We start from the raw sequence: 15,618 nt of genomic DNA on the forward strand, positions 1-15,618 counted from the left end.
TTATTGGTTTATTCACAGGGACCTTCCAAATATGAAATCATTTACACGTTGTGACTCCTTTCCTATAACATGAAAACTTTCATTTAAAAGCTTAGGGCACCATATAGAGCAGGCCTGCACAACATACAGAACTAGGGGGTGCATGTGGCCAGCAAAAGGATTTCAAGTGGCACACAAAGATGTGGAATAACTTCAAGGCTCCTCCACTGCTTGGCTTTCTCCCAAGGAGAAGGCCAAGTGGAGAAGGAGGACAGGTGAATGCTTGCCCCTCAAAGATCCTCCTTGGCCCAGCATTCTGCTGAGGAGGGCAGGCAGAGGAAAAGGACAGGCAAATGCCCACCCCTGGTTCCTCAGTCGCCCAGTCTGGGTGGAGGAGGAGGACAAGCAAAGCTCCTCTGCCATATGGCTTTTTCCTGAGGAGACGGCTGGGCAGAGGTGGAGGAGGATAGAATTCATATTAATAATATTAATTATTAATCAATTAATATTTAATGAAAATCCATCTGTGGCCAAAAGAGGGTTAGCATATTTAAATTTTGGTCCCTACCTGCTGCCAAGTTGTGCAGGTCTGATCTAGAGGCTATTTCTTTCACACAACTTCCACTTGAAATAAACACTGTGTTCACATTAATTAATGTGCTCCTGTGTAGTTCCTGTTCACTTGAATGTGGCTTGTCTAGACTATTTCCTGATGGAAGGTGCTCTAGACAAGTGTCACCAAATAGAACTGGAATTAGTATATATGGTTAACATTTTATCTTCTGATGTTACTTTTTTGCACTTTTCATTCTTGTTGATTTATAATCATATTTATCACTCCCATCATCATATGTTAAGTTTTCTCTCAAAGTATGAAAAATATTCCACACATAATACACCAATAATCCACACACCAAAATAATAGTATATATTTGTGTAAAAGCCGCAAAATTTAGGTAAAAAATTGGCTGAAAAATATGGTCATCGTCCCCCCCCAAGACTCCTCCCAGATGGACTGCCTCTGGGAAAAGGCTTCTTCCCAGCTGGGCTGCCTCCTTAAGTCTGACCCTCAACCTATCCATGGATCATATAAAAATCAACAATTTTGACCCTAAAAGTTGACCTCATCTTATATATGAGGTCAACTTATAGTCAACTATATACAGTACTGTTCCCATACAGTCCGGCCTCCATAGCCACGGATTTGGTATGCATGGATTCAACCACCCACTGCTTCAAAATATTAAAAAAATAGATTCCAAAAAGCAAACCTTAATTTTGCCATTTTATATAAGGGGTACCATTTTCCATGCCATTATATGTAAGAAGACTTGTGCATCCACAGATTTTGGTATCCACATTGTGTGTGTGTGTGTGTGTGTTCTGGAACCAAACCCCAGAGGATAGCAAGAAACCACTATACTAGAAAAAAGGAGTCCAGACTACAATAGGTGAATGTATCCCAAGCCTCCATGACTTCATGGAAGAGGTTAATTTGAAAGAGGTTCTTCGCTGCCATGTATAATCACTTACACTTCTCCCTTCTTCTTTAGACTGATATTAAATTGTGAATCATATCAATGTATTCTTTTGCTTCCTTACTTTTCATTTTAAGGGCCTTATCAAAATCCTGTTTCATGGTCCCATTGTATCTGTTCTTACAGCCTTTCTGTGAAGACACATCCAAGTAGCTCCATCCATGGTGGTTATATATATATAAATGCTCCCCAGTGGCAAGAGATTACACACATCAAAGCAGCTAGTGGAGCCATTAGAAGTGGAAGGACATTAAGGGGAAGAGTATAATTACTGACAGTATAAACAAGTAAGCAAACATGAACAGATTTCTGCTTGAACAGCATTACTAAATGTCAGTTATAACAATGCACCATTACAAAACTATTAACTACTGAACATAGATATGGTATACACATAGTACCTTTTTGTGAGGAATGAGTTCAACGCATGCTTGATACACTTGCCTTGTTCGCTCTGGATCCTGAGAAGCAAGAAAATCCATGTTATATAGTTAAAACAAAGCCTCACAGTCAATTATAATTTTAAAATGACTCAAGAAAAATATCATCTTATTTCCTATATTAGTTACACTATTTACATTTGTCTTCCACATTTGAAAACATAAGACCTTACATTTTCCAGTCTCTCTCTCTCTCTCTCTCTCTCTCTGGCCCAGGTTATCCACTTTTTCTTCCCAGTTGGGGAAGTTTTTGATGAGTTCAAAATGTAAAATACAATTAAGTGAGAATGAATATTGGAAACATCTCAGAAACTGCTCTTTGCTTTAAAGCCATATTACTTCTTGTGGCACTGGTATCTTTTTTTATCTTCTTCCTTAGCCTGCAATGCGCTCAGTTTGTCCTCAGATAATCCCAGCAACTCAGGCAAGACTGGAAGTAACCCAACTGATGGTTTTCCTCAGATATAGGATGGTGCACCTGACACTTGCTCCTCAGGGAAACTGACTGGGTGACTACACTGTTAACATTTAAGGAGGGGAAGGCTTTTTCACCCTGAATGTTCTTTCTTCTGTAAGTAAGTAAGCTCCCAGCAGGTGTGCGCCAGTGCTGGATGGTATAAAATCCACATATATTCATATCTATCTAACCATACATTCTTTTCCTTCAACAACTACACATAGACCCCTTTATGTGTACATTTTTAATAGTGTCAAATTATTGCTGTATAGCTCTTTGTTTTGACTGTTACTGTGGAATGCAATGCCCATTAAGGTAACTGCCTTACCTGTGGTTTTCCTCAATTTTACACACACATTCCAATTAACTAAATTCCATGCAGATGCAGGGTAGTAGCAATGAATTGCAAATTTTAAATTCAAAGTGAGAACCTATCTGAAATGTTGTTTTATTTCCTAGACCATTTTGTAATCCATCAGGTGAACGAAAAGACAAGATTCAGGAGTTACTTGTTTTACCTTTGCCTCTAGCTCTTCATAAAGTGCATAATTAATCCACAGATAGATGTATCTCTTCCAGTGTCTCTTTTCTTGGATTGGTGGGACATTGGCAATGGCTCTTTCATAAACTTCACGTACAACATCAGGATCTGCATCACTTTCCACAAGCCGCAGGTAATCAAACCAGGCATCATAGTTATGTGGATTAGCCTTTCAGGAAAGATGGAGAAGAGTTTCAGAAGTATAAGTAGAGCCTGCTAGACCTAGGAAAATGCCAGGTGTTTAAAAAAACTAGAAGTCTTATTGTAATTTAGTATTGAATATAATGAATACTCTTATATCTAAATGTCACTGTGAGCACCCAGGAAAGGATTCTACTAATAGTGTGGCAATTGCAACAAACATGCTGCCAGTTCTTACATTCTGAGGGTGTTGTAGCAACTTTTAATTTTTTTTTTAAAAAAGTGTTTCTATCCTGGATAGTTGTAAAAACAAATTTTTATGTATTTTGACTGTTGTTGTTATGTGACTTCAACTCGTATATGGCCTATGGCGATCCTAAGGCAAACCAGCATGGGGTTTTCTTGGCAAGTATTGTTCAGAGGTTTGCCACTGCCTTCCCCTGAGGCTGAGAGTATGTGACTTGCCCAAGGCCACCCAGTGAGTTTCATGGGCAAGCAGGGAATTGAACCCTGGTCTCCAGAGTCTAACACTCAAATGACTACACTTGTTAACATTTACAAAGGTCAGAATCATTTGTGCTTTATATAACTGCCACCTCTAAAATTACCACAACAGAATAAAACTAGCCACAGAACTGGCATAGCAGAATAAAATTTGCAAAGAAAACAAATAAGAGAATATGGCCAAATATGCATAGAGTTTTAAGAATTCAACTTTTCTTGCCACAAGGACAGTACAGTGGTCCCTTCCCTTATGCAGGGATCCATTCCAGACCCCCCCACCCCCCACGTAAGGGGAATTCTGTGTATGCTCAAGCCCCATTAGAATGAATGGGGCTTGTGCACGCAGTGGGGTGGGGTGAGGTGGCACGCACGCGCACCACAGGCACACACTCCTTTATCCCTTCCGGGATGAGCGGAGCCTTCTTCTGGCGCGGCTTTCAGTGCATGCTGAAAGCTGCGTAAGGTGCAGCCACATATAACGTGGGCACACTGTATTTTCTGTTAACCTGGAACTTTGCTTATAACTGTATAAATATCTTGCAAACTGGTATCCTCTGAAAATTCTGTGTTTCTGTGGAATTCTGTCATACATACAGTCCTGGCTGTAATTCTTCTCAATGACATTTGTACATGCTCAAACTGTGGGAGCAATACTAAGGGGAGGTGGTGGGATTAAAACAGTAACTTAGAGAACATCCACAAAAGGTAAGGAGGCTGAGTCTTCTCCTGCTCCCATAGTTCAGCCAGTGCACTCACTTTTACTTCTTCTTCATACTGGAATCTCCTCTTGCTAACAATAATATCCTCAATTCCTCTCCGATCTCCAAACTTCTTCTCAAAAATGGTGTAATTTTTGAAGAGTTCCTGAGCCTCATGTTTTGGGATCCTGTCCAGGGCATACTTGTAGATTACTCTCACTCGTTCAAACTAGAGGGGGGAAAGCAAAAGTTTATAAAGCAAAGGAAATCTGCTTGTTAAATTTGTCCTAAAACACACTCTGGGGATATGATTATCAATTAAAGGTAGGTGAAGATGCTAGAAGAAACATTTGTCTGATATGTAATTATAACAAGCATAAGGTTAGATGGACTAATGAACTAATTTCAAATCATTCATGAGGTTGGAAAGAATACTTTATTGGCTGAAAAATGAGTTTACTGACACTTGTAATGTAGCTATCTTGAATGTGTTTCTGTGTGAGAAATCTTTTTGCATAAAAAAGGTTTACTCGAAAAGCACTATATTCAGATAACCGCAGGGGATTGATTCACAAAAATGGGCACAGTGCTTTTTGTGCAAAAGAATGCCTTTTTGTACAAACCCACTCTCAATGATTTTTGCATTAAAAATCCCCAGGTATTTCAGTGCTTATGAAATTCCTCAAACACCCTGGAGCATGTGAATGCTGGATGAGAACTGCAGACATATTTGTTTTCTCAACCAGCAGGGAGAACATGGAAATAATTCATAGTCACATATGGACACAAAATTGTATCTACTCATTTGTGGAATATAGCTACATCCTTAAGCTAATTAATCTATTGTTTGAAAAACTCAAAGCCTTTGGCCACCTTTCAGAGTAAAGCTGAACTGATGGCAAGATACACAACCAGATGACCATCAGCCTAAGACTGTTACAATACTACTGTATTTTTGCTCAGTGTTTGTATCTCAAATTTTAACGCAAGTAGGATGCTCTACTTGTGCGGTGTAGGCCATAATAATAAATTAGTTGGAAGTCTGTTCCACTAATATCAAGAGGTCTGACTTCTAACATTCAAATCTTGGGTATCTATCAAAATAATGAGCTGAAAAACTATAGCCGGAATAGTAAATACTAATTTAAGAGCAATCTTGGCTTAAAACAGGCTAAGTAGCCTTAGATATTGGTTTTCAGTGAATTATAGTTTTAAAATCCACAGTGCACAAAACAAGGAAATCTTGTTGTTTTTAAAAAGGATCTCTTATAACTGGACTTAACAAACTAAAGGGAAATTTAAGTATATGCACAATTTGGCATGACTCAATATTCTGAAGTACATTTACCTCCAGTGGAAGAGATTTTATCAAGTATTTTAAACTTTTTGAATTCACAGTCTTAAAAAAGCATTTTAAAGTACATGAACTATCACCCAACAGCCATGTATTCTACCACAGGGCTGTTCTCTATTCCCTCTACAATTATTTTCCAGCTGAGGCAGCAGAACCACTTGCGCATACATGGTACCATTTCTTTGGCAGTAATACTACAATGGACGAGGGAGGGGAAATCTAAAACCTAACTGAGGAAAAGACAAGAGGTGCTCTGGTTTGGGAAGATGCCAGGCTTGGACAGTGATGTGAAATGCTCCTTGATGAAAGCCCACTCACTCCCTTCATAAAACTAAATGTTCACAGCTTGTGAGAGTACCACAACTTATCACTGTCTGGCACACATCAGGTAGCAGATGTGGTCAGGAGTGCCATTTACAAGCTCTGACTTCCCTACCATTTATAATCTATTGGCAGTAGTAGGACCTGGTCTTAATTATCTCCAAACTGGAGTACTGCTATGCATTTTACATGAGGCTGCTTCTGAAAATAGTTTTTAAAATCTAGTTGATAAAAAAATAATGTGGCCACCATGTAGGTTGGGGGTGGGAAGTCTGAAAATATACCTCTAATTCTGGAACAGCTGCACCATGTGCTAGTAAATTTCTGAGGCCATTTCAAAGTACTACTCTTAATTTTTAAAGGCCTAAGGGGATTGAGACCAGATTATTTGAAGGATGGCCTTCACTTATACAATCCTGTCCACAATTTACAATCTGTCTTGGGGGTCCTTTTCAACTGTCTGCTATTAAGACTACTCACTTTTCTCTCCAGCCCCCTCAAACTGCTATTTTCTTCCTCTGAGAATCTTGGTGCGGGGGAGAAAAATGTTTTCTCATAAAATTAAGAATCTTGGGTTTCACTAACTCAGAGGTAAAATACTGTTGATGCATGTCTACAAGTGAAATTTACTACACAAAGAGGAAAAGTATGAAAATAAGTCATCTCAACTTTTCCACATCAAATGTCAGAACATCAAATGTATCCTGCAACGGTAGCTAACACACCTATAAAGAACAAGCTGAAGCACAAAGGGCTGGATTGTTTGGCTCAGGGAACCTCAAATCAATCATAAAAAGGCAAATAAAGATTTTGCAGAATCAGCTAGGAATATAGCTTGCATTTTGCTAGAAGACAAGATGATACCTCTTTCTGGTTCTCTTCAAATTTTGCAAAAGCTACATACAGATGTTCATTCATATGTTCTTCTCCAAAAAATTCCACTGCTCTCTCAAAAACTTTTCTTGCATGGGCAAAATAACTATGCTTTTCCTCAAAACGGGCATACTTGATCCAGTTCTTAACGTCAGGGTGCACAATGACAAGTGGAAGGCATTAAGGAATGTCATACAAAGTATTTCATTTCATTAACTACTGAAGAACAATATACAACTAATGCATGCTACAAGGTCAGTAAAAAGACAGCTCTGCCATGCCAACATCCCAAGGAACTCTTGTAGCTTGGTGAGGTGCTAGAGGAGCTCTTTGACTGAGAATGTTAAACACCCTGCAACACACTGGAAACCCCAGGATTCTATAGGATGTTGGTATATAATTAAAGCAGAAACACTGTGCTATACCTGTGTAATAGAAGAAGACCACTTTTTGGGGGGTAACACAACACGCACATTTATCAGGTACATGCAGCACCATGGTGAATATTAACCTGATCACTCCTGCCTACAGTGAAAACCTTTGCTCTATCGTTTGTTTACTTTGTACACTATTGTTTGTTTACTTCACAAACTAGAAAATGAAACATGAAAATAAAGCCTGATATGCATAGCCATCAAGCCAGGGTTCCTACTATTCCTTTGTTATACAGTGTGATTTCCACAACTGCTTTGGATCCAGCATCTTCCTTTTGTATGTAATTCTGCCTGTCCTCTTCCACCCAGCACTACCCCTTCAGCAAAGTCCCTCAACTATTTAATTAGCATTTTCAGACATCTGAAGGGACTGCCTTAGGGAAGATGAAGTGAGGAAGTCTGTTTTAGACAGCCCGGTCATACACACACCTCCAGAGATCACACAATAGCCCTACCTTTTCATGGGAAAACAAAGCACATCAGGTTCAATAGCAGAGATTTGACAGAGTAGAAACAAAAAGAATAAAAGTATTTCTATTTAAAAAAACTAACTTAAATCAATCAAGCTGATAGCATCTCAGAAGCAAATATACCCTGCATACATTTCTCCATGCACTTTCCAATATTTTTGTACAAATGAAGCTTAAGTAAGGCGGGATACAGATGTGCGGCTCCATGCCGCCCATTGTTGCCCCTTATCTGTGCCGCGCCAGTCACACACGCCAGTCAGTATCACTGACACACTCCCTAAAAAGGAGCTGCTCTAGGCAGCTTTTTAAGGGCGTTATAATGGTGCTCGTGAGCCATGGTGACGATGCTTCCGGCGAGTGCCATTTGGGCGCTCAGACACCTGAGCGTCATCATCGTGCACCCCATGTGGATGGGGGTGTGGCAAAATGGCACATGGGTGCCGAAAGTAGGGTTGGGCACGTATGCACACCCAGCCCTAGAGCTCTAAAATTGGTCCCAGGCCAGCGCAAAGCGCCAGTTTGTACTGGGCCTAAACTCACAGGAAAGTCTGACTGTACACATGGATAATTGATTCTATCCGTGTTATAATTACAGTAAATTTTCAACAACTGTTCACTGTTTCAAAAGGCTTCCTATTATTTTATTCCTTTTATGCCCAAAAGAATCAAGACTTTTAAACAGGATCTTCAAAATCAAAGGCATCCCAAACAGAATTGGTGACGGCATTTTGATCAATGAGTATATCTGACTGACTAAACATTATGTAGTCTGGCCCCAGTCAAGATGTACCTAATTCAACACAGAATCATGCTGCTGGCATATCCTTTTTAAAAGTGCTAAGAACCTTGTTCTTTTTGTTATGATAAACCTATGTTATTTCATATCAAAAGTGGGGACACACACGATTATCGAAAACACCTTTTTTAAAGAGATGGTAGAACAAGTCAGTGAGACAGCACGGCTGACGTTTTCGTCCCTGGCATCTAATTTCTGTTTCCTATACTAGGAAATAGGCAAGTTGCTCAAAAGAGTCTACTTTTAAGCATTGCTGAAAGGAAAAGTGTGAATAAAGTAAGATGTGCAAAGCATGGCCCAATCATGAGGCTGACACTATAACATCTTTAAAAGGATATATCTTTCATAAATAGCACGTGCTCTGTCCACTTCCTTGTATCTCAGCTCAAAGTTAATGAAGGAATGCCAGGATTGTTCCTCTGGCTGCCACTCCATCCAGCGCTCAAACACCTGGCGGGCCCCAGCAACATTTCCCAACATCTCTTCCATGTAAGTATATTTGTACCTGTATAAATAAAAGCAACAAAAGAAAGATTAGTTCTGTCATCCAATTGAATAAATAATTTTACACAAAAATTTTACCGCAAAAAAAAAAAATCATATGTAAATTAATTTGAGCTCCAGTAAAAGTATTTAATTACTAGTGGCACTTGGATCTGGACTGTTTTCACATTTGTTATGTAGCAAACAAGGCCCAGATTGTGTTTTAGATTCTAGTAATCTCCAAGTTGAAACAATCAATCAAGTACCATAAAAGAAATTGTGATAACCCTTTTTAAAGCAATTCATCACCACAAAGTCCTGTTTTGCCAACTCATCATGACATGGATGTATTCCTGGACTCTTGAAGGGTAGACCAGCAAGGTACAAGTTCAGTCAGGTTCTACCAAAATGGATAGGGTTCAGGGGGGGGGGGGAGCTCCCCAGGCTGGCATACATGTCTACTGCCTAAAGATCAATCTAGCTAAATATAGAGAAGCTCTTCCACACAAGACTGGCAATGAACTGGCAAAGCAGCTATGGGCACAGTAACAATGTGAAAAAACTGATCTAGAGGGACTAGCTGCATGGATGAAATCACTGATTTTCCAGGTACTTAAGGTAGAGAAATCACATATTTTCCAAATATATTTTTAAGTGAGAAATATCAGAAACAGAAGCTTAAGTACACCTGAAGACAGATACATTTATTTTGGTTTACTGCTATCTGAACAGTGGCAAAATATGCTTAGATTACCAGAACTGGTTGACTCTTGGTAAAGTCGTGATAGCACGATCCCAGATATTTCTAGCATGATTAACTTGGCGGTTCTTCATTTCCATCTCGGCATACTTCAGCCAAAGGGTGACATTTCGGTAATCCACATCTAGAGCACGTTCGTAAATGGAGCGAGCCCTTGAAGAAAACAGGGTTGAAATTAATGCATTTGAAATTCAAATCTTAAAGAAATGTCCACTATTAGTTATTTATACAGCAAATGAGGGTTAACAAAGGGAAATAGTTACCTTTGTATTTCTTTTAGGCTTTCCTCCCATTGTGCGTACTTTATCCAGTTACTGATAACTGTCCGATTTTTTCTTATGTTATCTTCAAAGGTCTATGAAAACAGTAAGAGTCTAACTTTTAAAACTCTTTTTAGAACAACAGCAACTTCATTGCATAACAACAACAAAAAGATCAATACGCAATCTGTGTACATAGTCTATTTTTGGTGCTTTTTTAGTCCCCATATAAAAAGTATTAAAACAAGTAACTCATATATAATGATGTGGCAAGCTCAGAACAGTTTTACAATAATATTAGCTACATCTGAAAGATGCTATTTAAGAAGATTCCACTTACTTTATAGGCAATTGTGTTCTCCAAGAAATCTAAGGAATGTCAATTGATATAAAGAGGCTTTCTTAGGAGCTAGTGGAGATATGAAATATCTCTTCCACATATATGGAACTTTTCTTTAGAGGGTCATCAAAGCCCACACAGAAATCTTTTAGAAAGGAATATATTGTTTTGCTAACAACAACAGAGAATATTAAAGGTTAATGTGTATTCTATGAAACTGTGAGGCAAGATCAAATAAATGATACCAGATATTCAACAGCTGTGGAGTAATATGTGTACCTACTTTTCTTTTGCGAAGCTTATAATCATTTAGTTCTTCTTCATCTGTGATCTTCTGCTGAGGGGGTGGGGGAAGAAGCTCAAGTTCTCTCTCCTTTGCTTCTCTTAAGAGCTGCTCTGCTGTGATCTGTACTTCTGCTGGAGCTTTGTTCTTTACCTGAGGAGGCAGGGGACCAACAACTGTTAACAATTTTGAAACTCAGTGCATAATAATTGTACCACCCTAAAAAGCAGGTTCACTGAAAAATGTGAAGCTGCTAGGAAAGTACTTGGTTGATTAACTGGAATGAACTGCAAACAGATTGACAAACTTAGGGAAAGAAATTTACTTGTCAATTTCATCAATATTGATACTCCACGGATGCAGATGGGGTACATAAATTATTCTTCTAACATATATACACTCAGGTAGGGTCTCAATAGTTTAATCATGGAGTACAATGCATGAAAAAATGTATACTGCAGCAAACTGGGTAGTAAGGATATATGGATGATGTAATTTGCTTTCATAAAAAAAAGTTGAAGACAACCCACAGTATTCTGTCTCATGTGTGGCTCATACATGTCATGATGTGAGGGCCTTTTCAGTCGCTGCTCACAGCCTGTGAAACTCTCCCACAGGAGGCCAAGGCGGTTCCCCCTCTGTCCTTTTCCACCAGCTGCCAAAGACTGTTTTGTTTAGAATGGTTTGTGGTGATTAACTTGTCATTGCAGTAGGGTCTTTCAATGGAGTTACTGTACATACTGATTTTTATTCTGCTATGGCGCAGTACAGACCACACAAAAAGGGCAGCCCGTTTTTCCACCGGAGGGAATCTGCAGCCACCAAACCGTGGTGCACTGGTTGTGTAAGTGCTGCCAGGCGCTTACGCAACAATGGCAGTGCCATGTATACAGGGCGACACCATTGTTACGCCCTCGTCATGTGCTAGGGTTGTGGGGTGTGTGGGCGCTCTGCCCCCAGACAACCCTAGCATGTGACAAAGGTGTCACAAAGGGCCCGTATGTACCGGGCCTATGTTTTAAATCATTTGAAATTGTTTTAAATTAGTGCTACTTTCAAAAAATAATTTATTGGATTGTTCCAAAAAATTTTTTTAATATTCATTGCTTTTTAGTTGTTTTTAATCTATATTGTGAGGCACCTTCGGTACCATCTTGGGAGAAAGACAGGATATACGTAAATAAAATAATGTAGCCAAGATGGCCACCATTGCGAATATGTCAATCTATTGTTATCCACGAGTACAATTTGGTCGTCCAAAAAGAATTTATAATTATTTTCACTATAATTATTGAAAATACTCTTTTTATAGAAAAATATATATGAAAAACTTGGGAAATACAGAGGATTTTTGGCAATATAATTATTTATTAGGACCACTGCACAAGTAATATACAGGACATTTATACTTTCTTACTTCTCTGCTTTTACAGCGGATACTCATAAGAGTGATACATAATACTAGAAATACTTGGGAAGAAATTTATTTTATTTTTTAAATTCTTTCAAGGATTTATATCTTGCCTTTCTCCACAATGGGATATCTGTCAGAAACCTTCCGAAATACAGCACAACATTAACCTCCTCAATGAGGCAAGGTTTCGAGTTGCTTTTTGTTGTGAAACATACAGGTGTGTGTGTGATGTCTTTAAAAAAAAAAGCTTAAAAAGCATACTACAAAAGACAACAGAAAAATGTGGGGTATAAACCAAAACTGCAGTTTTTTCAGGATTTAATAAAACAATTTGCTTTGAAATAATAAGAAACGAAGAAGGCTAATTTTTTTACTACCAGTAGTTGCTTTCAGTTACAATATTCCATAGTCAAATCATAGAATCAGAGTTGGAAGAGATCACAAGGGTCATCCAGTCCAAACCCCTGCCATGCAGGAAATCTAAATCAAAGCATCCCTGACAGATGGCCATCCAGCCTCTGCTTAAAGACCTCCAAGGAAGGAGACTCCACCACACTCCATTGAGGGAGTTTGTTCTACTGTCGAACAACCCTTACTGTCAGGAAGTTCCTCCTAATGTTGAGGTGGAATCTCTTTTCCTGAAGTATGCATTCATTGCTCTGGGTCCTAGTCTCTGCAGCAGCAGAAAACAAGCTTGCTCCCTCCTCAATATGACAAAATCATTGTTATACCAAGTAATCCATATTGGGTAGGATAGAACTCACACTTTTTGTTAGACCCTCAAGTTCACCAAGTGAAACCAGATACAAAACTGACAGTTTAGCAGACACACATCAAGTAGAATGAATGGAAACGCAGTACCTCTGGGCACATGGGCCAGATCAACAATTTGTCAGTGTCAGAACTGAGGTCAGCAGTAATTTCCTACAAAAATCCCACCACCCAGCTTTCTTCATCCTCTTAACTTCATTAGGGTAGGCAAAGTAATCTTCCTGTTGCCACTGCCACAACTGTAAATTAGAAACCTATGCCGACGTATGGCAAATCATATAGAAATATGTCAGAAGACCCTGATCAGCCTTCTGTTCATAGTGATTTACATGATCCTAAACCCAGGATATTAACAGGGAAACGAAGGTATTGCTAGATAATGACACTTCTGGTTCCAGAATTCTTTTCATTTAATGCTTTGAAGTTGCAACCTGTTCATTTTTTTTAAAGAAGTGACATTCTAGATGCTAGAGGAAAAAGCTTTTCATTTATCACTTTTTATTTGCTTATTCAGTATCCCACCATCCTGTCAATACTGGGATGAAACAAACTTACAATATGAGTAAAAAACAAATACAGCACATTTTTATCAATAGCATTTGTTGATAAATCTTGCTGCTGCAGCTGCTAATTTTTCCTGCTGCTAAATGTTTCCCATAAAATGAGTAATTAATTTTTTACTAATTTTTATTATTGAAATAAATCATAAACAATAAAACAATACAGAATAGAGCAGAACAAAACACAAAAAGTACAAGATATATACCCCGCTCTTCAGCCGAAAGGCTATCGTAGTGGCTTACAAATTGTTAATTAGACATTTCCCTGCACTCAGCCTTACAATCTAATAGATTAATAATCAAATCTAATTGACAGCATCTATGAAGATAGTGGTAAAAATCAAACTTTTAAACATTTATTATCTTATATATGCAACTTTAAACAATTACACAAATAAATCCTACTTCATATTACTGTATACACTTGTCTGCTTCAATGAATACAATCCATCTCATCCTAACTTCCTTCCTATTGTGGCTGAATGCTTCTTAACACCCAAGCTAAAATAAACTGGATATAACAGTAGTACTACTTATGCAAAAATACTGGTAACATAAACCAATAAAATAAACAATAACTGTATATATTTAATAGGTAGTCTTTCATAATGAATATAATATATTATAATGATAACTCTGCCATTAACCTAGCACTCTTCTTCTGCTCCTATCATTTTTACTCTTGTAATATATATATATATATATATATATATATATATACCAATTTCTTCTAGAACAATGATTCTCAAACTCTGCTACTCCAGGTGTTTTGAACTTCAGCTCCCAGAAGCCTTAGCCATCTTGGCCAGTGGTCTGGGATTCTGGGAACTGAAGTCCAAAACACCTGGAAGGCCAGAGTTTGGGAGTCCCTGTTCTAGATAGTGTGAGATTATCTCCATCCATATCTCTTGCAAACAGGATATTAACAATACATTTTATATGAATGATATAATCATAGTCTAAAAGACCACTTGGACAAATAGAATTAATCAAGACACTCTGTACCAAAACAGTGCAGTGGAGAAGGCCTTTGGCTGCATCCCCACTGCAGAATTAATCTAGGTTGACACCACTTTTAACTGCCATGCCTCAGTGCTGTGGAATTCTGGGAATTGTAGTTCTGTGAGACATTTACCCTTCTCTGTCAGAGAGCTCTGGTGCCAGAACAAACTACAATTCCTAGAATCCCACAGCACTGAGCCATGACAAGTAGAGATGTCAAACTGCATTAATTAGAATCATAGAATCGTAGAGGTGGAAGAGACTGCAAGGGCCATCCAGTCCAACCCCCTGCCATGCAAGAAATCCAAATCAAAGCATCCCCGATAGATGGCTATCCAGCCTCTGCTTAAAGACCTCCAGAGAAGGAGACTCCACCACACTCTGAGGGAGTTTGTTCCACTGTCGAACAGCCCTTACTGTCAGGAAGTTCCTCCTAATGTTGAGGTGGAATATCTTTTCCTGTAACTTGCATCCATTGTTCCGGGTCCTGTTCTCTGGAGCAGCAGAAAACAAGCTAGCTCCCTCCTCAATGTGACATCCCTTCAAATATTTTAACAGGGCTATCATATCACCTCTTAACCTTCTCTTCTCCAGGCTAAACATCCCCAGCTCCCTAAGTCATTCCTCATAGGACATGGTTTCCAGACCAAAGGCCTTCTCCACTGCACAATTTTGGTTGACTGTATGAATTTTGAAACAATGTTCCCAGACTGAGATTCTTTCATTCTTCCTTTAATAAACAGAATGAATGTGTGTGCTGAGGGTGTGTGTGACTAGATGCCTCCAATTTACTGCAATCGAAAGCAAAACATTTATTGTTTGACTCTGCTGAAAGGCCAGACTACACAAGCCTCCTCTTCTCTTAACAGCTCCGAAAATAAGGGATTTTGTCCCAGTCAGCACAGCTTTTTTCATCCTTTGCAGAGTGAGCTGCCTTTACTAACCTGTTCTCTTGTTTTCTGGATAATCATTTTAGCCCAATCTTATTTCATTAGAAACTGGGCCCTAACACTGTTTTAAGGGCCTGAACAGAGAGGCCAAAATAAAGCTGCTTCGGGTCACTTTGGAGGTATGCTGTTTAAATGATGCATGTGTCCTAAGAGGCCAGAAACAATGCCAAAGATGCGCTCCAGTCCTTAGGACTGGAGTGTAGCTTTGGCGCGGCTTCCAACCTCTTAGGACGCATCCATCATTTAAAC

General features: G+C 38.9%; 1 protein-coding gene across 1 annotated transcript in view; it reads right to left on the bottom strand.

Moving 5' to 3' along the window:
- CRNKL1 (crooked neck pre-mRNA splicing factor 1) overlaps window positions 1–15,618 on the bottom strand; it is a 25,873-nt gene that overhangs the window by 9,369 nt on the left and 886 nt on the right. Inside the window, exons 2-9 of the mRNA XM_089516353.1 lie at window positions 10,673–10,825; window positions 10,053–10,144; window positions 9,784–9,942; window positions 8,885–9,051; window positions 6,838–7,016; window positions 4,357–4,527; window positions 2,933–3,124; window positions 1,919–1,978 (exon numbers count right to left, since the gene is read on the bottom strand). Of these exons, the coding sequence (XP_089372479.1) occupies window positions 1,919–1,978; window positions 2,933–3,124; window positions 4,357–4,527; window positions 6,838–7,016; window positions 8,885–9,051; window positions 9,784–9,942; window positions 10,053–10,144; window positions 10,673–10,825 (1,173 nt within the window). The remainder of the gene's footprint in view (window positions 1–1,918; window positions 1,979–2,932; window positions 3,125–4,356; window positions 4,528–6,837; window positions 7,017–8,884; window positions 9,052–9,783; window positions 9,943–10,052; window positions 10,145–10,672; window positions 10,826–15,618) is intronic.

The sequence above is a fragment of the Sceloporus occidentalis genome, unplaced genomic scaffold (genome assembly GCF_023333645.1).
Source record: "Sceloporus occidentalis isolate IW3139 unplaced genomic scaffold, rSceOcc1.0.p SCAF_3, whole genome shotgun sequence".
Classification (NCBI taxonomy): Eukaryota; Metazoa; Chordata; class Lepidosauria; order Squamata; family Phrynosomatidae; genus Sceloporus; species Sceloporus occidentalis.